Here is a 24,006-nt window from a genome sequence, read left to right on the forward strand (position 1 = left end):
TCTCAGCCCCTTTGTCTCTGCAGGGCCCTCTCAATGCTTCTTTCCTCTGGCCACTCCCAGAGGTGGCAGACTGGTGCCACTGCCACTATGCAGTGCACTAGGGCTCTCCACCCCATTAACACTCTCCCTTTTTCTGTCCTTTAGAATTGCTTTCCCTTTCTTAACAGATTTTTTAAATATTGACTTACAATCTTTTTTCTCATTAAGTAACATAGGTACCTTTATGTGGCACTGTCATATTCCAGGCACAGTTTAAAGGCTTGACACATATTAACTCATTTAAACCTCATACTATAATAACTGAGAGACACACATTATTATTGTCTCCATTCAACAGATGAGAAAGCTGAGGCAGAGACATTAAATAGCTTTCCCAGGGTCATGCATTTAGTGTTATAGCCTATATTTGAACTCAATAAGTCCTGCCCCAAAGTCCATGCTTTTAGCTGATCTGCCCTATTGCCTCTCGTGTCTGTCAGTACCTGTAAAGTTAGATAGCAGTCCACAAAACCACGCTCGCTTCTTTTTTAAAAAATTAATTAATAAATTTTTGGCTCTGCTGGGTCATCATTGCTGTGCATAGACTTTCTCTAGTTATAGAGAGCAGGGCTACTCTGTAGTTGCGGAGCACGGGTTTCTTATCATAGTCACTTCTCTTGTTGCAGAGCACAGATTCTAAGACATTCAAGCTTCAGCAGTTATGGCACACAGGTTTAGTTGCACTGCAGTATGTAGGATCTTCCCAGACCAGGGCTCAAACCCTTGTATCCTGCACTGGCAGGCGGATTCTTAACCACGGGATGACCAGGGAAGTCCCGAAACCACCCTCATTCTGACAACATTTGTAAGTTTGGAGGTTTCCAAGACCACCCTCAGTTTTGATAATTTGCTAGAAAGACCCACAGAATGATGTATTCACAGTTAGGGTTCATTACAGCAGATGTACAAAGATTAAAATCAGCCAAGAAAAGAGGCGCTTGGGGCAGAGTCCAGGAGAGTTCCACACACTGAACGTCCATGTGTCCTCTCCCAGTGAGTGTGAACAGTGAAAAATTCTCCCAACAACCACGTATGATGGTACAGAGTATTGCCAACCAGAAAGCTCACCTAAGCCTTGGTATCCAGAGCTGTATTCAAGTAGACATGATTGCTTGCTAGTGGAGGCTGAGCTGATTGATGCCTGTGAGCCAGAGCTTCCCCCAGAAATCATGTTGTTAGACTATCTGGTGTAGCCCAAGGCCCCAGGTAAAACAAGACACCCTCATCTAGGAGGACATTCCAGGGGCTTAGAGATTAACTTCTGGGAACTGAGGTCAGACCTTTCCTTGGGCAAGGTTAAATTCTCTAGGTCACTTCAAGATATATGTTAAGTACTAAAGGAAAATCTATTTATTCACAAGAGTAGAGGAAGTTTTTTCCCCAAACTAAACAATTCTCTAATTCTGTGCAAGTTAGGGGCTCAGTCTCACAAGACTTCCCCCCACCTACCACCACTTCAAATGCCAATCGCAAATCCCAGGTTATCATCTGAACTTCTGACCAACTATAACCACACAGCTCAGACTGGGACTTCACCCCAGCCAAAACCCTGACTGGGACTTGAATCCATTGTCTTTTCATTGCAATCACATATCCGGTCTCAGAATTTAATGAAGCTCAGGTTCTGGATGTCTCATCACAGGAAGAATTCAGTGAGAGACAAAGTGGTAGTTAAGAAGTGGATTTATTTACAGAGATACACATTCCATAGAATATGGTCCCTCTTATAAGGTGAGAATGCCCTGAGAGAAACACATACCACAGAGAGAGTGGGGGCCATCTCAGAAGACAAGAGACACCGAATGTGGGGTGGTTAGTATTTATGGACTAGGTAATTCCATAGGCTAATGAGGGAATGCAGAGTTCCAAAGAATAGCACAGAGAGATAAGAAAGCCTTTTAAAGTGAACAGTGCAAAGAAATAGAGGAAAACAGTAGAATGGGAAAGACTAGACATCTCTTCAAGAAAATTAGGGATACCAAGGGAACATTTCATGCAAAGATGGGCACAATAAAGGACAGAAATAGTATGGACCTAACAGAAGCAGAAGATATTAAGAAGAGGAGGCAAGAATACACAGAATAACGATACAAAAAGGATTTTAATGACCCAGATAACTACAAAGGTGTGATCACGCACCTAGAGCCAGACATCCTAGTCCGAAGTCAAGTGGGCCTTAGGAAACATCACTGTGAACAAAGCTAGTGGGTGGTGATACAATTCCAGCTGAGCTATTTCAAATCCTAAAAGATGATGCTGTTAAAATGCTTCACTCAATGTGCCAGCAAATTTGGAAAACTCAGCAGTGGGCACAATACTGGAAAAGGTCAGTTTTCATTCCAATCCCAAAGAAAGGCAGTGCCAAAGAATGTTTAAACTACCACAAAATTGCACTTGTTTCATGTGCTAGCAAAGTAATGCTCAACATTCTCTAAGTTAGGCTTCAATAGTATATGAACTGAGAACTTCCAGATGTACAAGCTGGATTTAGAAAAGGCAGAAGAACCAGAGATCAAATTGCCAACATCCGTTGGATCATCAAAAAAGCAAGAGAATTCCAGAAAAACATCTACTTCTGCTTCATTGACTATGCTAAAACCTTTGACTGTGTGGATCACAAGAAACTGTGGAAAATTCTTCAAGAGGTGGGAATACCAGACCACCTTACCTGCCTCATGCGAAACCTGTATGCAGGTCAAGAAGCAGCAGTTAGAACCAGACATGGAACAATGCACTGGTTCCAAATTGGGAAAGAAGTACATCAAAAAGAAGGCTGTATATTGTCACCCTGCCTATATGCAGAGTATATCATACGAAGTGCCAGGTGGGATGAAGCACAAGCTGGAATCATGATTGCCAGGAGAATATCAATAACCTCAGATGTGCAGATGACACCACCCTTATGGCAGAAATTGAAGAAGAATTAAAGAGCCTCTTGATGAAAGTGACAGAGAATGAGAAAGCTGGCTTAAAACTCAACATTCAAAAAACCAAGATCACAGAATCTAGTCCCATCACTTCATGGCAAATAAATGGGGAAACAGTGACAGACTTTATTTTCTTGGGCTCCAAACTTACTGCAGATGGTGACAGCAGCCATGAAATTAAAAGATGCTTGCTCCTTGGAAGAAAAGTTATGACAAACCTAGATAGCTTATTCAAAAGCAGAGACATTACTTTGCCCAAAAAGGTTCATAAAGTCAAAGCTATGGTTTTTCCAGTAGTCATGTACGGATGTGAGAGCTGGACAGTAAAAAAGGCTGAGTGCTGAAGAATTGATGCCTTCAAACTGTGGTGCTGGAGAAGACTCTTCAGAGTCCCTTGGACTGCAAGATCAAACCAGTCAGTCCTAAAAGAAATCAACCCTGAACATTCATTGGAAGGACTGATGCTGAAGCTGAAACTCCAATACTTTGGCTACCTGATGCAAAGAGTTGAGTCACTGGAAAAGACCCTGATGCTGGCAAAGACTGAAGGCAGAAGGAGAAGGTGATGACAGAGGACAAGATGGTTGGATGGCATCACTGACTCAATGGACATGAGTTTGAGGAAACTCTGGGCAATGGTGAAGGACAGGGAAGCCTGGAGTGCTGCAGTCCATGGGGTTACAAAGAGTTGGACATGACTGAATGACTGAACAATGAGTGGGAGGATTATTCCATCTATTTTGGGGAAGGGTAGGAATTTTCAGAAATTGGGCTGCTATACAGGGAGGCCTGGTGTGCTGTGATTCATGGGGTCGCAAAGAGTCGGACATGACTGAGCAACTGAACTGAACTCACCTTTCTGGCCTTTTCTGGTTGGCCTCATAACAGTCACGGCACATGTGGGTGTGTCATTTAACATAGGAGCGACTGAACTGAACTGAACTGAACTGAATGTAGTACAGTGAGCATATAATGAGGCTCAAGGTCCACTGGAAGTTGAATCTTCCGTCATCTTGGACCTCATCAGTTCTGATCAGTTTTTGTCACAGCCTCCATAACTGTGTCATTCTTTTAAAGGTTGTGCCTTGCCCCCTTCCTTCCTATTTTACAACCAGCTATAAATTGGAATCCCTCCCCAATGATAATTTTCTATTACTCACAGAACTCAGGGAAACACTTTACTTACTATTACAGATTTATTTTAAAGGATATAAAGGAACAGCCATTGGGCTTCCCTGGTGACTCAGATGGTAAGGAAACTGCCTGCAGTGCAGGAGACCTGGATTCGATCCCTGGGTCGGGAAGATCCCCTGGAGAAGGGGATGGTAACCCACTCCAGTATTCTTGCCTGGAGAGAATTCCATGGACAGAGGAGCCTGGCTGCCTATAGTCCATGAGGTTGCAGAGTCAGACATGACTGAGTGACTAATACACACGAATGAACAGCTAGATAAAGTGGTATGTATGGCAAGATACAGAAGGGTCCTGAGCACAGGAGCTTCTGTCTCCAGAGTTTGGGGTGCACACCCCAAACTGGATATGTTCACCAAACTGGAAGCTCTCCATGGTTTTTATAATTATATAGGCATACTTAATTAAATTGTTGGCCTTTGATGATTAGCTTAATTGCAAATCCCTTTCCTGTCCTCAGAGGCTGGGGGATATATGGCTGTAGGTCCCAACCAATTAATACCTGGTTGATTCCTCTGGTAACCAGCCCCCATCCTCAAAAAGTGACATCATTAGTATAAACTCTGATATGATTGACATGGGCTTGTTACTAATAATAAAAGACCTTCCTATGACTCCTGTTACCGTGGAAGTTACAAGGGTTTAAGAAACTGTGTCTGGAATCAGGCAAGAAGACCAAATATATATATTTCTTAATACATCACAGTATCACAACAGATGCCTTCTTAGGTTAGTACCGGTGGAGCTCTTTCAGCATCTGTCTTGTCCCAGGGCACGAGGCTCTTTGAAGAATTTGTTCTCTGTGCCCTACATCAGAGGACTAACTGCAAGAACATTATCATCTGAGGCTTGCCAGGCTGTGGAGCCTCCTTCCCAGACTATCTTCCTCCTCTGGGTCTCTAGCTAAAATCTCCTGCCATTGGCCTCTTTCTCATTAGTGTGCCCTGGGGATCTAGCCTGAGCACTCTGCTCATCCTGTCTCCTTGCAGAGAGATCCCATGCTGTAAGCTACCACATCTGTGCTGGCACCTTCTATAGCTTTAGCTCTGTTCCTGACCTTGATCTTGACATGGCTCATCTATTCATCCTGCTGCCTGTCAAGCGTCTCCACCTATGTGTCCCCAACACAGCGTGTCCTCTTCACTTTTGCTGTTTTTGTTAACTCCAGTTTACCACCACCATCACCCGGTTGCCTTTGAGATACTTGAGTGTCAACCTTAGACCTTCTTCACCCCCCACAACCAGTTAAGGTGCAGCTTCAGGTCTTCCTCACAGTGATCCTTCTCTTTCTTACTGTTTCTGTCCTACTTAGGAGCATCATCTTCCATCTGCATTAGTGCAGAGTCTTTCCTTTCTCCTCCCTCCAGGTTACCCACCACATTGCTCTTTTCATCCGTTCACCTTAAAACTATCTGTGAATTCTGTATCTCTTGTAGGCAGTATTCCTTTTTTATCCAGTCTAACTGTCTCTGCATTTTTGGAGCATTTAATCATGTATTAGAGAAACCTTCTAGTTTAATATGTTGTTCAGTTGCTAAGTCATATCAAACTCTGCAACCCTATAGACTGTAGCCCACCAGGCCCCTCTGTCCATGGGGTTCTCCAGGCAAGAATACTGGAATGGGTTGCCATTTACTTCTCCAGTAGTTTAATATAAGTGTAATCATTGGTATGGTTGGATTTATATCTATCTTTGGTACTGGGTTTCCTATTTGTCCCATTTGCTTTTGTTCCTCTTTCTTTTCTCTTGTGTGTGTGTATTTGTGTGGATTAATGGGATATTTCTTAGAATTCTCTTTGTTTACTTCAGTACACCTCTTTGCACTATGAGTTTAGTGATTACTGTAGAGATACAATGTATGTCCTCATCTTTTCACAGTCTGCTTAGAATTAACATTATACCACTGGGCACAGGATGCAGGAAACTCACATGCCTTCTAGAATGTACTTTCCACACACACCACTACTTCCTTGATTTCTTATGGTCTTCAAGTCCATCATCTCATAACTCACAGGCCTGTGTACTCTCCCCTGTAACTGAGTAAGTTGCTGCCTTTACACATCACTGTTTGCCCCATGCCTTTGTTCGCCCTATGCTATTCCCTCTGCAAGGAAGGCAGTTTCTCCATCTCTGCAGAGAACACTCAGCTGCACACACATCCCTTAGCACTGAAGCCTCACTACACCCTGATAATTTTTAAAAATATTTATTTGGTTGCACTGGGTCTTAGTTGCAGCACATGGAATCTTCTGTCTTCACTGTAGCACTTGGGATCTCTAGTTGCAGCATATGGGATCTAGTTCCCTTACCAGGGATTGAACTCAAGTCCTTGCATTGAGAGTTCAGAGTCATTTCCCTGGACTACCAGGGAAGTCCCAGACCCTGATAATTTTAGTGGACAGTTCACTTCTCTGCATGCTAGAGCCCAGATACCCTGCTGTTACATCCCTTACCATCTCACCCTGATGGCCTTACATATTGCTGTCACTGCCAGGCTGTGAGCTCCTTGAGGTCAGGAGCCATCCATGACTGTGTCCCCAGCGACCAGGACTGGGGCAGACACACAGTCTTCAGTCAGTATGTGTTGACCCAAAGTATAAATGACAGTGGCTTCCAATCCCACCATATAGAGCCCAAAGCTAGGAATAGAAAATGTAAAAAAGATAAATGATCATAATAAGCTCTGACCTGGGACTTCCCTGGTGGTCCAGGGGATAAGAATCCACCTGCCAATGCAGGGGACATGGGTTTGATTTGATCCCATATGCCTCAGGGCAACTAAGCCCATGTGCCACAACTACTGTAGCCTGCTTACCTAGAGCCCATGCTCCACAACAAGAGAAGCCCCTACAATGAGAAGCCCAAGCACTGCATCAAAGAGCAGCTCCTGCTTGCTGCAACTAGAGAAAGCCCACGTGCTGCAAGGAAGACCCAGCACAGCCAAAAATTAAGTAAGTAATTAAAAAATAGGCTCTAACCTATGAACATTATAGAAAATCAGGACCATCCACTCCTGCCTGCACTTTCCCAATGTGACCCAATGTCATTTCATCTTCAGCAGAGACCTGTGTCATTCAAGGACGTGGTAGTGGGCTTCACACAAGAGGAATGGCATGGGCTTAATCCTGCACAGAGGGCCCTGTACCGGGATGTGATGCTGGAGACCTACAGCAACCTCGTCTCAGTGGGTAAGAACAGTTCTGCTGCACACTCTATATCATGCTTGAATGACCACCTTTCTTCTTTCAGTTGCTAAAAGTAACTGAAGTACTGGGACTTCCCTGGTGGTCCAATGGCTGAGACTCCGAGCTCCCAATACAGAGGGCCCAGGTTCATTCCCTGCTCAGGGAACTAGATCCCACATGCAGTAACTAAGACTTGGTGCACTCAAATAAATAAATTAAATTATTTAATATTCTTTAAAAAGTAACTGAAGTACCAAATGTTTTCTATGTGCCAGACACTTTTAGCTACTTTGCTTATTATTTTTTAAAATATTTATTTATTTGGCTGTGTCAGGTCTTAGTTGTGGCACATGGGATCTTCATCATGTCATGTGGGACTCTCTAGTTGTACTGCAGGGGCTCAGTAGTTGGGGTGCATGGCTCCAGAGTGCATGAGCTTCAGTAGTTGCAATGTGCAGACTTAGTTTCTCTGCAGCATATGAGATTTTAGTTCCCTGACCAGGGATCAAACCCATGTCCTCTGCACTGCAGAGAATATTCTTAACCACTGAACCACCAGGGAAGTCCCTGGCCACTTGAAAAATATTAACTTGTGTAATCTTCATAAGTGCTTTACAAGGTACGTACTATTAGTTCCACTCTTTTACACATTTGGGAACTGAGGCAGACAGGTGAAGTCACTTGCCCAGTGTCACCCACCTAGTACATAGCAGAGCCAAAGTGGGATTTGAATGCCAGCAGTCTGGCTGCACAGTTTGCATTCCTAACCCTTGTTCTGTGTTGCCTCAGCAAGTGTGACTTGAGTTTCAATGTTCCTGGATGACTAGTTCCTTTCGAGTTCTGGACAAGTTGTGTGTATAGTCTCCTCCCAAGTACAATGTCTGTTGTGCAGCCTTTAATGTTGCCTGAGTGGCCCTGAAGATCACGGAGCTCAGCCCAAGGCCTGGATCATTTCTCTGGAACAGGTTATGAAGGCACCAAACCATACGTGATCCTCCGGCTGGAGCAGGAAGAAGCACCCTGGATTTGTGAGGCAGCATGCTCAGGCTGCCACTGTCGGGGTAAGTATGATCAATCCAGCAAAAGATGTGCTATGGGAGGCTGGCAGCTTTAGAATTCTGTTCAAGATCCAGCTCTTCAAAGCCTTAGAGGTTTGAAGCAGCTGGAGACATTTCTCTGAGAGCTTTAGCCTTCTTGGTGACCCCTCAAGCTTCATGCATCCCACTCCATGTGCTTGCTCCATCTCCCTCTCTCCAGAATCCTTGATCTCTCTGTCTTGAGGTTATCAGTACATTTCTCTTTCACATTCAGATAAGCTTCTATGAGTCTTCTGTTCTTGCTGGTCCCTACTCTAACAGTTTTGGGGTAAAAGGCCCCAGACCTGCCTGCCCTACTCACAGTCTCACTTCCCATCCTTTCTGAATCCCTTAAGTTATCCTTGAGTCCCTTAATTTCCTTAAGTCACAGAGGAGGAAGCAGTGAATTCTGGGAAGTGACCAGGAACAGTTGTGTAGTGAAGGAGGCTGAGGTTAGCCTGTCTTAACCCCTTCTATTGAATATTCAGAATAACTGCCCCTCTCCCATCAGCTCTATAAAATATCTCAACAATAGTCCCTCGTACTCTGAGTGTTGGTAACCTACTCTTTAGGATGCCTCTGGACTTCTGCTTCTTCAATGAATTCATGAGTTTAGCATGAAGTGCCATTGCCATCTGTTTCCAGATCACTTTATGCCATTTATACTTGGTGTTGTAATCTCATAGTTGAATTAAATATTAGATAAAACCTTCAAACATTCAAGTCATTTTCATGCTTCTCCCCTAAATAATGTCTTTAAGATTACCACTCTCCAGCTTTCACTGGTTGTAGTAGTGACCAAAACAGCATTAGAATTCCTGGCCAACACTCAGTGTGTGCTCACTTTGTGCTAGGTCTTTTCTCAATCCTTTACATGTATCAACTCATTCAACCCTTAAAACACTTGTGAGGTGTTTATTACTAGCCTTTATTATCCCATTTACAAATGAGGAAGCATCACAGAAAAGTTAAGAAACTTGTCTAAGAACATATAACAAAGTAAGGGACCAAATGAGGATTTGAACCAAGGTGGTCAGGCTCTAGAACTAATATTCCTTTTTTTTTTTTTTGCCATGCCGCATGGCATGTAGGATCTTAGTTCCCTGACCAGGGATTGAACCTGTGCCCACTGCAGTGGAAGCTCGGAGTCTTAACCACTGGACTGCTGGGGAAGTCCCTAGAACCAGTATTCTTAACCATCACACTCTGGTGCCCTCTGAAGTGTATTTTGCTTCATGAAATTGCTCATCAACCTTCCTGAAACCATTGTAACCTGGCTATCAACTTTTTCTTTCCCATCTTTCAAGTATTTTATATAATTGTAAAAAAGTTATCCAGGCAGCCCTCCTTTCTAAGTGCTCTGTATTCTCTCATATTAATACACTGGTCTTCTAGACTTGATTCTCTTCTCAATGGTGTAACTCCCTTAAAGAGTTCATCCATTCTGAAACCATAAGATGCTCACCACTAGCCTCTTTGCCATTTTACCAACTTTTATCCGCCTTGTGCCACCTAGGCTCCCCTGCCCACCATTTTACCAGTCTGTGGATCATCTCCATAGTTGTATCCACTCATCCCTGCTTTTTGGGGGACAAACACTGAAGTCATCCTCTTTTCTACTTGCTACCTCCCCTCCACCCCACATGCACACAAGTACACGCATATACCTACCTCAGCTTACTTCTCATTCCAGTATTTTGCTACCATGAACTCATTTTGAGTCTTCTCTCTAATTGTTCTATGCATATGTGCTAGTTCTGTTGTTTTTCCTTTGAAAAATGACTTTAAATCTTCCTGTCTACTTTTCATTTTCCACTGACTTCTCCTAAAATTGAACCCAAATTATCTCATGCCTGAATGTCTTTAAGTCAAGAATTCTTAATCATTTTTGTGCCATAGAACTCTTAAACATTCTGGTGAAGCCTAATAAATTCCTTTTTTATGTATTTAAAAAAAAATCCTTAGGATTACATGAAAAACAAATTACTAAGATACAGTAATTAACTGAAATAAAGTTGGAAAATGCAGTGTCAAAATATTAATGATATTAGTTCCGTTCCGTCGCTCAGTTGTGTCTGACTCTTTGCGACCCCATGGACTGTAGCCTACCAAGCTTCCCCGTCCATGGGATTCTCCAGGCAAGAATACTGGAGTGGGTTACCGTTTCCTTCTCCAGGGGATCTTCCCGACCCAGGGATCGAACCCAGGTCTCCCGCATTGGAGGAAGACGCTTTAACCTCTGAGCCACCAATGATATTAGTGGATAATAGTAAATATACTTCCTTATTAATACATTAAATAGTGAGATCTAACATCAGGTCAAGTAACTGTCATGACCTCAAAATAGAGATGATTGTAAACACATTTTGAGAAATCTTTGACAGCTATAATGTGACATAAAATACCTTATTCACAAAGTTACAGGAACTAATACTAGTGTGTTTTGGTGTTCACATTCATAATCAAATGAAATGCTCAATTATAGTTAGAACTTAGTGAAAATAAAGCTGTAATTTTTCCCCTATCCAAGTTCACAGCTCCCCAGATTTCTGTATACCAAGTTAAGAACTCCTGATTTAAACTCTAGTTAGTTTGGTTAATTCCTTCTTTTATCTAGTTCATCTTAGAGCCCTGGTCATTTATATTATGTTTGACTAGCTCAACATGATAAGCTGTCTGACTGCTGTATCAATGCTTGTCAAATTGTAATATGATAAGCATTGGGAATTTGTTAAAATGCTGAATCTGATTCTGTAGGTATAGGGGTGGGGCCCAAGATTCCGCATATCTGTCACGATATCAGTTCCCAGGTGAGCCTACCATTGAGAACCATGCAATGGTAACAAAGTGCTATATGACATTTAAACCTCTTTCCTCTGTAACAGGGATCAGCAAACTTCAGCCTATAAGTTAGCCACCAAATTTTGTGAATAAAGTTTTTATTGGCACAAGTGTACCCTTATATTTACATACTGTCTGTGTTCTCGCCATACAGTGGAAAAGTTAAATAATTGTGACCAAGACCATATGGCCCACAAAGCCTAAAATATTTACTCTGATTCTTTAAGAACATGCTTGCCAAATACTGCTCTATAATATCCTCTCTTCTTTAAATTTATTCCTATCTTCTGTGACATGGTCCATTCCATTTGTGCTAGTTTCTGAATCTTCTATTTTCATATGACACTTCCCTGCATTGGTGCCTTTAGTTATGATACATGCCCTCTATTCATATACTGTGCACCCTTAAAATTTTTAGGGCATTTCCCAAATAGTTTTATTCCAAATCATAATCATAGATTAATAAGGAAAATTTTCCTATACTTTCTCCAGACAACATTTGGCAAGTTAACGTCCACAGGAAAAGGAGGCAAGACACACTTTTGAGGCAAGGTCCATTCATCAGCAGGAAAATGTTCCCTAAGGAAAGAAGCCATGAATGTAATAAGTGTGGGAAACTATCACATCTGAGCACTGACCTTTTTCCTTCAATTCAAAACTCCAGTAACTGGGACTCTTGTGGAAAGAGTGTGAACAATAATTTAGACTTAAATGGTTTTAAGAAAAACTACTCAAAAAAACAAGATGAGTGCTATGGATATGGAAAACTGTTACAACATTCAAAGCATGATAGAAGACCAAATGAAGAAAAATTCTGGGAATGCAATCACTGTGAAAAAGCTTTCAGCCATAGCCCAGCATTTATGTATAAACCCCCAGCAACCAATTCTCTTGTGTACAAACGTAAGAGGGTTCCACCTACAGAGAAACCCCACATCTGTACTGAATGTGGAAAAGCCTTCTGCTACAAGTCTGAATTCATTAGGCATCAAAGAAGTCACACTGGGGAGAAGCCATATGAATGTACTGACTGTGGAAAAGCCTTTTCACATAAGTCAACCCTCATTAAGCACCAGAGAATACACACTGGTATTAGACCCTTTGAATGTTTTTTTTGTGGGAAAGCCTTCACCCAGAAGTCACACCGCAGAGAACATCAGAGGACACATACAGGAGAGAGACCCTTTGTGTGCAATGAATGTGGGAAGTCATTTGGCGAGAAATCATACCTCAATGTACATCGAAAAATACACACAGGAGAAAGACCCTATCATTGTAGAGAATGTGGAAAATCTTTCAGTCAAAAGTCATGCCTCAATAAACATTGGAGAACTCATACAGGAGAAAAACCCTATGGATGCAATGAATGTGGCAAAGCATTCTATCAGAAGCCAAACCTCAGTAGACATCAGAAAATTCATGCTAGGAAGAATGCTTATAGGAATGACCTAAAAATAGTAGGAAAGCCTTGAGCAAGATATCCTATTTCATTATATGTGGAGGAATTCATCCTTAGGAAAAATGTCATATTTAATGAATTTTGACCAGGTGTTTCATCATAAGGCAAGTCATATTCCAATTGTGATAGAAAATTTTATACAAGAGATTATAGAAAATACTCTATATTTAAAACATAAACATGATCACTTTGGCTTGTGAAAGTTTAAAATATATTAAATGGAATGATTACAGAACACAAAATATATGTGATGAAAATTAAAAATATATTATGGTATGTCCCATAGTGACCCACATAATAAGCACTATTTTTATTTTAGAATTATAAATGTGAATTTAAGTTGAATATCAAGCACATATTTAGAATGCCATTCACCAAACTTTTTCACTCTAAATATCACCATTGTCTTTTGGTGTCTTCACATACATGTGTGCATGCTCAGTTGTCTCCAACTCTTTGTGACTCCATGGACTATAGCCCACCAGACTCCTCTATCCGTGGAATTTTCCAGGCAAGAATACTGGAGTGGGTTGCCATTTCTTCCTCCAGGGGATCTTCCCAACCCAGCGATTGAATGCACATCTCCTGCATTGGCAGGCTTATTCTTTACCACTGAGCCACCTGAGAATCCTTTAACAATACAAGCAGCAACAATAATAGCATGACCAACTATTTTTTTAAAAAGCTTTAACATATTAAACCAGTATATTTTCTCTGTCTTTTTGTAATACATGTAAATAGTCATAACATTTGTTCTTGGTCCCTTTTCTGAATAATAATGTTTTTAATATCTTTTGTTAAATTAGCCAAAAACTTTATTATATGTTTTTAACTTTTAAAAGGCACTTATTTTGCCTTTATTATTTTAATATGTAAATATATTATTAAATAAGTAAACATTATTTGTTTTGCCTTTTTTAATGTTAAAGACAAAGCTAAGGAATAGTTTTACAACTTAACACTCAGTGAACAAAACGATGACTCAGCATATTCATTACTTAATAGAAAGTAGTGTTGGCACTAGTGGTAAAGGATCTGCCTGCCAATGCAGGGGCTGTAAGAGGCGAGGGTCTGATTCCTGGGTCAGGAAGATCCCCTGGAGGAATGCACAGCAACTCACTCCACTATTCTTACCTGGATGTGGACAAAGGAACCTGGCATGCTACAGTCCCTAGGGTTGCAGAGTTGGACATGACTAAAGCAACTTAGCACATGTGCACAGAAAGTAGTGTGGCCCTGATATATTGTGCACTATTCCTGTTTTCTTAGTCTTGCTTAAAATACCTTGCAGAAAATTAGTAGGAGATATACTTTTTATGAGTATTATAATTCAGAAATATTTCATGCACAGACCAATGAAGGAGCATTCCTTTTTTTTTTTCCTCCAAATTAATTCAGCAGCATTGATTTTTTTTTTCTTCCCTATAAATTTCCCTGCTACTGTCCTAGACACTGAAATCCAAGTTTTTTCATCATTCCAATTCAAGCCCATCTCTTTGAGCTGCCATGTCATTTATATAAGAAAACAGATGGTCATATTGCCTCCCTGTAAGAATGCCTAATCCAGAATGAAAGAGAAAACATAATCAAAAATAAAGATGTATTTAAAAGAATAAGGGTAATTCCCCAGTGGGCCAGTGGTTAGGACTCCACCCTTTCACTGCCAAGGGCCCAGGTTCAATCCCTGGTTGAGGAACTAAGATCCCACAAGCTAGAAGGCATGGTAAGAAAAAAAAAAGAATGATAAGATATTTCATGCAACTATAGATCAACATATTTTTGAAACAGGAAATAGATGCTATTCTAACAAAATGCAAGCTATGAAAATTGCAATACATAGTGGAAAACTTGATGGAACAATTACCATTGGAGAATTTGGAAAAGTGATGAAAGATTCATGATTGAACAATGCTCCAGGCCTAGATGATTTCATGATTCATTCTAACTTTTAAAGAAAGAATAATTCCAGTGTTAGTTAAAATATTTCATCCTATAGACTATGCTCCCCAATTTATTTTATGAAACCAGAACAAGTTCTAACACCAAAACCAAATAAAGGTAGTTGGAAAACAGGAAACTCCAGACCATCCTTACTCATGAATATAGGAACAAACACTATAATGAGAATAATAGAAAACAGAATTTACCGGTATACCTAAACAGCAATATATTATAATGACCAAGGAAAAGTCATCATGATATGAAGAGCCAATACAATAGTAATAGAAAACATATCAATAAAATTCACTTAGGAAAGAAGATACTATCAATAGTTGCTGATAAGTGATTTAATGAAATTTATAAACATTTCTAATCTAATAAAATACAAATTAAATTATAAGAGATGATAACTACCTAGAGTTTCTTTACCAAAACCCTATAGTATATGTTATGCTGAAGCCATTTTGTAAAATCAAGAATTTAATAGTTTAATAGATGTCCACTGTCATCTATTTTTACTAAAGATTATCTTGGAAGTTCCAGTGAAGATGATAAGAAAGAAAATTGAATAACTGTTATGAATAAGGTTAAACAAAGGTAAAACTGTTCCTTTTTGCTGATGATGGGATTGTATATCAATAAATGGAGAGACTTATGATTTTTTTAGTTAAAAAGGTAATTTTCTAAGAAGACAGGGTATAGAAATTAAGAGATTTTCTCCATAAACATCTTATAATTTGTATGTACTTCTTTTGGAATTATATTAAGTCCCACTGATTTTTCTTCCCCCCCTGCAGCTTATGGGATTTCAGTTCTCTGACCAGGAATTGAATTCCAGCCATGGCAGTGAAAGCACTGAATCCTTACCCTTAGACCACCAAGGAACTCCCCTTTTTTTAAAACTTATGTGAATGATCTTAAATTCCATATGGAAAAATAAATGCCTGAGAATCTAGACAAGTATAAAAGAGAAAATTTCATGCCAGTGTCAGAATATAAGATGAAGTCATTCTAAGCAAATTAATATAGTATTGGCAAAAGAACAGATAAATACATCAATGGAACAGATAGCAAATACTGAATAGACTGCAGTGTATATGAGTTTTATCACATATGGAAAGGGTACAGTTTCAAACCATAGGGGAAAAGAACTGTTTATTTAAAAAACAAATTCTGGCACAACTGGCTTTTAATCAGGAAGAAAGTAAAGTTGAACTAACAGTACAAACCATATGAAAAAAGACTCCAGATGAACTTAAGATTTAAAATTTTAAAATAACAATAAAATTCTTGAAATAAAAGGAGACTACATGTACAATCTAGAAACTGGGGGAAGATTAACTTTACCAACACAGGACACTCAAAAACTGTTAAATGAATATTTGACTACATGAAAAGCTCAGTCTTTTGCATAGCAAAAGATGCCATCAACAGCCAATAAACAGTGACTTGGGGAAAAAATATTTGCAGAGTCAGTTAGAGAAAAAGTGCTCTTCATATTGACAAGAAAAAATAGCCCAGTAATAAAACATGGCAAAGAATATAGTTGAGAGAAGAGCAAATCCAAGTGACTGATGGGCTTATCAAAAAGTGTTTAGCCTTAGTAATTGTTGGGGAATGCAGACTAAAGTTATGAGATAACAGTATACAATCAGACTGGCAAGAAAGAGCAGGAATGCTTTTTGCTGTCAGAAACAAAGAATGAACTTAGCCACTGCTGTTAGAAACATAAATTTTTACAGCTCTTTTGAGAAGCAATCTGACATCTATTATAACTGAAAGTACATCTATCATAAGTGAAAGTACTCATTTTAGGGGATCTTCTCTTAGAAATAAAACCCCAATATACAAAGGACATCTACATTTATTGTGATGCTGTTCCTAGTGGCAAAAAACACTGGAATCAAATGCTGGAAATTGGAAGAGGGAAGGACCTAGAGTATGTCCACTCCATAGGATGTATATATAGCAATTAAAGTGGACAGGTTAAAACTATGCTAGTGAACTTGAATGAAATTCCACAATGTTTTCTTGAGTGAAAGAAGCAAGATAAAAGTAAGTGTGTAAAACATGACTCTGTTTTTGTAAATCAGTTACAGAATGCTTCTAGGTGTCTATGAGTGATAAACATGTATTATATGTTTGTGTAAGATTTCATATGCATGAAGAAAAGTATAGAAGAGTATGCATTGGGTTGGGGGGAGGTGGGTGATGTAGGTGGGTAATGGGAGATTTAGGGGAAAAAGCCCAGAAGAAAAAATATGTAAATATCTGAACCACGTATGATATGTCCAATGTATGATTAAGAAATTTGAAAGGTTAGTAGAACTTTCATTTGTGGAGATATTTGTGGTATATTGTTAAGTTTAAAAGAGAAAATTTCAAAATAATGTATATGAATCTATTTTTTAAAATTAAAATACCTATATGTGTATATATGCATGCATGTGTTTATATAAACAAAGAAAAGTGTGGAGGGATATAAAACAAGGTGTTAATTAACATTGATTACCCTGGTGGGGAACAGAAATAGTTGTTTAATTTATATACCTTTGTATTAAAGGTTTGATTTGCTACAAACATGTAATTTTGTAATTTGAAAAACAAAATAAAGGGGGAAGAAGTGTTTTGAAATACATGAAGCCTGGGAAATGGTTTCATTTTCTGACAAGATGGCACCCTGGCCTGGTCTATTATCTTTCCCCTAATCCAGTCTTTGGGATATCATCAGAGTAAAAGAAAACATGTAGATCTAAAGCGCAAAAGGCAATACTTCGAAAAATCCCTCAAGTAGAGATATTTTTTTTTGGTTTTATTTTTAAATAAATTGACTTTCAAAAAAATTGCAGAATAGTTCCCAAATAGTCTTCACTCAGCTTCCCCTAATGTTAACACTTTATATAATCATAATACAATGATCAAAACCAGGAAATTAACATTTACCATTATAAGCCCGTCCCACTGATGTTCTTCATCTAGTCCAAGATCCAGTCCAGATCCCACATTGCCTGTTATTTCTCTTCAGTTTCCTCCAGTCTATGATAGTTCCTCAGTCTGTTGTTTTTCATGACTTCAGTTCAGTTCAGTTCAGTCGCTCAGTCGTGTCCGACTCTCTGCGACCCCATGAATCACAGCATGCCAGGCCTCCCTGTCCATCACCAACTCCCGGAGTACACTCAAACTCATGTCCACAGAGTCGGTGATGCCATCCAGCCATCTCATTCACTTTTGAACAATACTGGCCAGTTATTTTGTAGACTATCCCTTCATTTGGGTTTGATTCAGTGGGTTATGCATTAATATTACGGAAGAGATGCATCTTCAGTTCATCATATCAGCGGGCACATGATGGTGATAAATCTTATTGGTGACGTTAACCTTGGTCAAGGTGCTCACCGTCAGATTCCCCTACTCTAAAGCTACTATTTCTGCCTTTGTAGTTAATATCTAGGGCAAGATATTTTGCAGGTAATTTGTTTTTATTGTTTTTTATTTTATTTATTTTCAGCTGTGCTGGGTCTTCATTGCTGTGCACGGGCTTTCTCTATTTGCAGCAAGTGGGGACTACCTTCTAGTTGTGGTGTGAGGGCTTCTCATTGCACTGGCTTCTTTTTTTGTGCAGCACAGGCTCTACAGCACAGCCTCAGTAATTGTGGCGCACAGTCTCAGTTGCTCTGAGCTATGTGGGATCTTCCTGGACCAAAGATCAAACCCATGTCCCCTCCATTGGCAGGCAGATTCTTAACCAGTAGACCACCAGAGAAGTTCGACAATTGAAAAAAATATTACACATTAGCCCTAAGGTGGGCATGGCAGCCCACTCCAGTATTCTTGCCTAGAGAATCCCATGGACACAGGAGCCTGGCAGGCTACAGTCCATAGGGTCGCACACAGCTGGAGTCGGACACGACTGAAGTAACTCGGCAAGCGTGCACACATTAGCCCCAGAGATTATGTTTTATTAGCTCTGACAGAGGTTTTGAGCATCTTCAGTAATTCTGATGGTCAGACAAGGGTGAACTTTTGATATGGATCACACTCCTAATCATCAGCTCTGATACAAAGCACCTTCTCCACAGTACAGATAATAAAGAGAAACAATTATGACATTTGTTAACCCTGGTCTCTAGACAACTAACACACCTAAGTGTTTTAGTTATCTAGTGCTACCTAACAAATTATCACAAATGTAGTAGCTTAAACCAACCCACATTTGTTTTCTCACAGTTTCTGTGAGTTCATATGTTAGGGGAAGCACACACCGACTGAAACTGCCCACCCTGTCCATGCACCATAGTAACCATCTGCTTGAGTTGTTTTACAACAGGGGGTCCTGGTAAGGAACACGGAACTAATAAGCCACCACCAACCATAAGAGTTCGGGAAAGGTCAAAAGGAGACACCACATGTCCAACCACCTCCCAGAATCCTTCTCACTGGTATCCATCTTGGCTGAACAAGGCATGCACCACCAGGAAGGACTCTGAGTCAGAATGATTGGCTAAAGACAACCCGGAAACTATCCCATCACCATAAAACCCGAGACTGTGAGCCACGTGGCAGAGCAGTTCTCCTGGGTTCCCTTACCTTGCTGCTCTGCCCGGGTGCCCATTCCCAATAAAATCTCTTGGTTTGCCAGCCCATGTGTCTCCTCAGACAATTCATTTCCGAGTGTTAGATAAGAGCCCAGTTTCGGGCCCTGGAAGGGGTCCCCCTTCCTGCAACACATACACGACTCAGCTGGGTCCTCTAGTTCAGATCTCACAAGGCTGCAGTCAAGGTGTTGACCACAACAATCCTCAACTAGGGAAGAAGTTGCTTCCAGGATCACATAGCTGTTGGCAGAATTCAACTCCATGTGAACTGCTGGACTGAGGGCCTCCACCGTTCCTTGCCACACGGGTCTCTCCTATGTACAGCTCACAACCAAGCAGCTTGCTTCAAATAAGGAATCAGCTACCAATACAGACACCAGGTGGCGCTAGTGGTAAAGAATCTGCCTGCAATGGAGGAGTCAAGTGAAAGTTGCTCAGTGCACCACATAGACGTCCATGGAATTCTCTAGGCCAGAATACTGGAGTGGGTAGCCTTTCCCTTCTGCAGCGGATCATCCCAATCCAGGGATCGAACTCAGGTCTCCCGCATTGCAGGCAGATTCCTTACCACCCGAGCCACAAGTGAAGCCTAAGAATACTGGAGTGGGTAGGGTAGCCTATCCCTTCTCCAGTGGATCTTTCCGACCCAGGAATGGAACCCGGGTCTCCTGCATTGCAAGCGGATTCTTTACCAACTGAGTTATTGAAAGGTTGTTGCTGAACCATGAAAAGACGCCAGGATTCTTGGCCTCCAGAGGAGAAGAATTCAATCTGGGGCCAGAGATGAGGCTTGATCGCTCAGAGCTTTTGTGTAATAAAGTTTTATTAAAGTATAAAGGAGATAGAGAAAGCTTCTGACATAGACATCAGAAGGGGGTAGAAAGAATACCCCACTGCTAGTTTTTACCTAGTTATATAGTCACTGCTGCTGCTGCTAAGTCACTTCAGTCGTGTCTGACTCTGTGTGACCCCATAGACGGCTGCCCACCAGGTTCCCCCGTCCCTGGGATTCTCCAGGCAAGAACACTGGAGTGGGTTGCCATTTCCTTCTCCAATGTGTGCAAGTGAAAAGTGAAAGTGAAGTCGCTCAGTCATGTCTGACTCTTAGCGACCCCATGGACTGCAGCCTACCAGGCTCCTCCGTCCGTGGGATTTTCTAGGCAAGTGTACTGAAGTGGCTTGCCATTGCCTTCTCCGTATATAATCACTAGCAGTCTGTTAATGAAAGAAAGGAATGTCTTAAAACTCAAGAATGGCACCAGACCCCTTATCCATAAAATGTATTTTGGGATAATCTTGGCACCGGACAAGTCATCCTGGGCCATGAAAACATCCCGGGCCATGAAACGATTGACTTGAATCTTGTGGAAAGCTAGATTACCATACAAATAGTTTTGTTTACATAGATTAGGGGAACAGTGTCTGAGTATAACATACTGGTTTGTCAAGTCAGTTCTGAGCCATTAGGCGGAACCAAATTGAGGACAGAGTCTGGGGTAAATGCATAGTATATTAACAGAGCTTAAGACAAACATTTCCATAAGAAAAATGCATTGGTTAATTCAAGGTTTGAGAATAGTTAACTTAATAATCAGGTGTCATTATGGCAACACAGTATTTTAAAAGAAACCTCCTTTTAAATTTGTATAGAGAAGGAAAAAAAGAATATATATATATATATATATATATATATATATATATATAACTAGTTTGTTTCCTCCTGCCGCTTGAGAGAGAAATAAAAAATGTCTGAAACTTGCAGCCTATTTCCTCCATTTGGAGACCCCTGGCCTTCCTGCCTGTTACCCTCTCACTATCAGGGTTCAATCCCTGGGTCGGGAGGAAGGAATGACAACTCCAGTACTCTTGCCTGGAGAATCCCCATGGACAGAGGAGCCTGGCAGGCTACAGTCCATGGGGTCGTGAAGAGTTGGACATGACTGAAGCGACTTAGCACACACTCACCAATACAGAAGTTACACTTTATTATCATGCCTGTGACATACTTTGCTGTTATTTTATTGGTTTCATGCAAGTCACAATTCCCAGTCATACTCAAGGGGAAGAAATTACATAAGGGGAATTCCTCCTTCCAGATTTTTCAGGAGGTAGTGTCACTGCAGGCAGCTTAGAACCTACCCACCTCACCAGGGAAATAAGTCTGAAAGTAGGAAAGAATCAGGAAGGTGACTGTGCTGGAACAGAGCTGAGTGAGCCATGCTGGGACTTTAAAAAAAATAATAATTTTTTTTTTTTTTTTGGCTGCACCACAGGGCATGTGGGATTGTAGTTCCCCAAGCAGGAATCAAACTCAGGCCCCCCCAGTAGAAGCTCAAAGTCTTAACCACTGGACTGCCAGGGAAGTCCCTTCCTGAGAGTTATTGAACTCTAAATAGAAGTAATATATCCATTTATCACAAGTGCATACAGAGTGCTTACCATGAACCAGGCACTGTTCTTGGTATTGGGGATAGCAAACAATGCCAGAGCAAGAGAGTTCCAGAAAAACATCTACTTCTGCTTTATTGACTATGCCAAAGCCTTTGACTGTGTGGATCACAATAAACTGTGGAAACTTCTTAAAGAGATTGGAATGCCAGACCACCTGAACTGTCTCTTGAGAAATCTTATGCAGCTCAGGAAGCAACAGTGAGAACTGGACATGGAACAACAGACTGGTTCTAAATAGGGAAAGGAGTACGTCAAGGCTGTATATTGTCACCCTGCTTATTTAACTTATATGTAGAGTACATCATGAGGAACGCTGGGCTGGAAGAAGCACAAGCTGGAATCAAGGTTGCCAGGAGAAATATCAATAACCTCAGATATGCAGATGACACTACGCTTATGGCAGAAAGTGAAGAAGAACTAAAGAGCCTCTTGATGAAAGTGGAGAGTGAAAAAGCTGACTTAAAACTCAACATTCAGAAAACTAAGATCATGGCATCTGGTCCCATCACTTTATGGCAAGTATATGGGGAAACAGTGGAAATGGTGACAAGATTTTATTTTGGGGGACTCTAAAATCACTGCAGATGGTGACTGTAGCCATGAAATTAAAAGACACTTGCTCCTTGGAAGAAAAGTTATGACAAACCTAGACAGCATATTAAAAAGCAGAGACATTACTTTGCCATCAAAGTCTAGTCGAAGCTATGGTTTTTCCAGTAGTCATGTATGGGTGTGAGAGTTGGACTATAAAGAAAGCTGAGCGCCAAAGAATTGATGGTTTTGAACTGTGGTGCTGGGGACTCTTGAGAGCCCCTTGGACAGCAAGGAGATCCAACCAGTCCATCCTAAAGGAAATCAGTCCTGATTATTCACTGGAAGGACTGATGCTGAAGCTGAAACTCCAATACTTTGGCCACTTGATGCGAAGAACTGACTCATTTGAAAAGACCCTGATGGTTTTTTAAAAATTAATTTTTGGCTGTTCTGGGTCTTTGTTGCTGCTTGGGCTTTTTTCTAGTTGCAGTGTTGGGGTTACTCTCTAGTTTCGTTGCTTGGGCCTCTCATTGCAGTGGCTTCTCTTGTTGCAGAGCACAGGCTCTAAGGAGCAGGCCTCAGTAGTTGTGGCTCCTGTGATCTAGAGCAGAGGCTCAATAGTTGTGGTACACGGGCTTAGCTGCTTCAAGGCATGCGGGATTCTCCTGGATTAAGGATCTAACCTGTATCTCCTGCATTGGCAGTTGGATTCTTTACCGCTGAACCACCAGGTAAGTCCCTGTTTTTCATATTGCTTTTGGAGTGCTTTATATATTATAGATATTAATCTCTTATCAGATATATGATTTGTAGGCATTTTATACCATCCTATGAATTGTCTTCTCATTCTCTTGACAATCTCTTATTTTTTCCTCACCAAGAGGTATGTGGGATCTTAGTTCCCCAACCAAGGATCAAACCTTCATCCCCTGCATTGGAAGATTGGCATGGCAACCACTGGACCACCAGGGAAGTCTTTTCTTCTACATTTGAATTTAGTTTGCTTTCATTATTCTGACATTTTGTCTTATATATTTAGCTCATTTATTAGTGATTTTCTGATAATATCAGCAAGCCAATACATTAAAATTATTTTTAATTTATGTACGGCTGCGCTGGGCTTCCCTGGTGGCTCATAAAGAATCCGCCTGCAACGCAGGAGACCTGGGTTCGATCCCTGGGTTGGGAAGATCCCCTGGAGGAGGGCATGGAAACCCACTCCAGTATTCTTGCCTGGAGAATCCCTATGGACAGAGAAGCCTGTTGGGCCACAGTCCACAGGGTCACAAAGTATCGGACACGACTGAGTCACTAAGCACACAAGCACGGCACATGGCCATGCTGGGTCTTTGTTGCTGCAGGGACCTTTCTCTAATTACAGGGAGCAGGGGCTACTCTCCAGTTGCCATGCTCAGGCTTCTCATTCCAGTGGCTTCTCTTATTGCAAAACACAGGCTCTAGGGTTCACAGGCTTCACTAGTTGTGGCACACTGGCTTAACTGCCCTGCAGCATGTGAAATCTTCCTGCTGCTGCTGCTAAGTCGCTTCAGTCATGTCCGACTCTGGGCCAAAGATAAAACCCTTTTTCCCTGCACTGGCAAGTGGATTCTCAACTACTGGACCACCAGGGAAGTCCCAGTCTATACATTCTAATCTAAATACAGATATAGTTGCTTGCCAACCCTCAAAATTTTCCTGCATAATGTGCTTGTATGCTTGTGTGTGTGTGCTTCGTTGCTCAGTTGTGTCTGATCTTTGCTACCTCA

General features: G+C 41.0%; 1 protein-coding gene across 9 annotated transcripts in view; it reads left to right on the forward strand.

Annotated features, from left to right (window-relative positions):
- The window catches only part of ZNF793 (zinc finger protein 793), a 28,525-nt gene extending 11,097 nt beyond the window's left edge, over positions 1-17,428 (forward strand). For 4 of the 9 annotated variants that reach the window (XM_055410914.2, XM_055410916.2, XM_055410913.2 and 1 more), the window contains exons 4-6: positions 7,217-7,346; positions 8,309-8,404; positions 11,753-17,426. In XM_055410914.2, the coding sequence (XP_055266889.2) occupies positions 7,217-7,346; positions 8,309-8,404; positions 11,753-12,732 (1,206 nt within the window). In that variant the 3' untranslated portion in view covers positions 12,733-17,426. Of the gene's footprint in view, positions 1-7,216; positions 7,347-8,308; positions 8,405-11,752 lie in introns of all 9 variants that reach the window. The other 5 variants (XM_088830887.1, XM_055410922.2, XM_055410921.2 and 2 more) reach the window with 3 other exon arrangements.
- The last annotated feature ends 6,578 nt before the right edge of the window (positions 17,429-24,006 follow it).

This window comes from Moschus berezovskii, chromosome 22 (assembly GCF_049115385.1).
Source record: "Moschus berezovskii isolate FMDL1 chromosome 22, NW_MosBer_1.0, whole genome shotgun sequence".
NCBI classification, from domain to species: Eukaryota; Metazoa; Chordata; class Mammalia; order Artiodactyla; family Moschidae; genus Moschus; species Moschus berezovskii.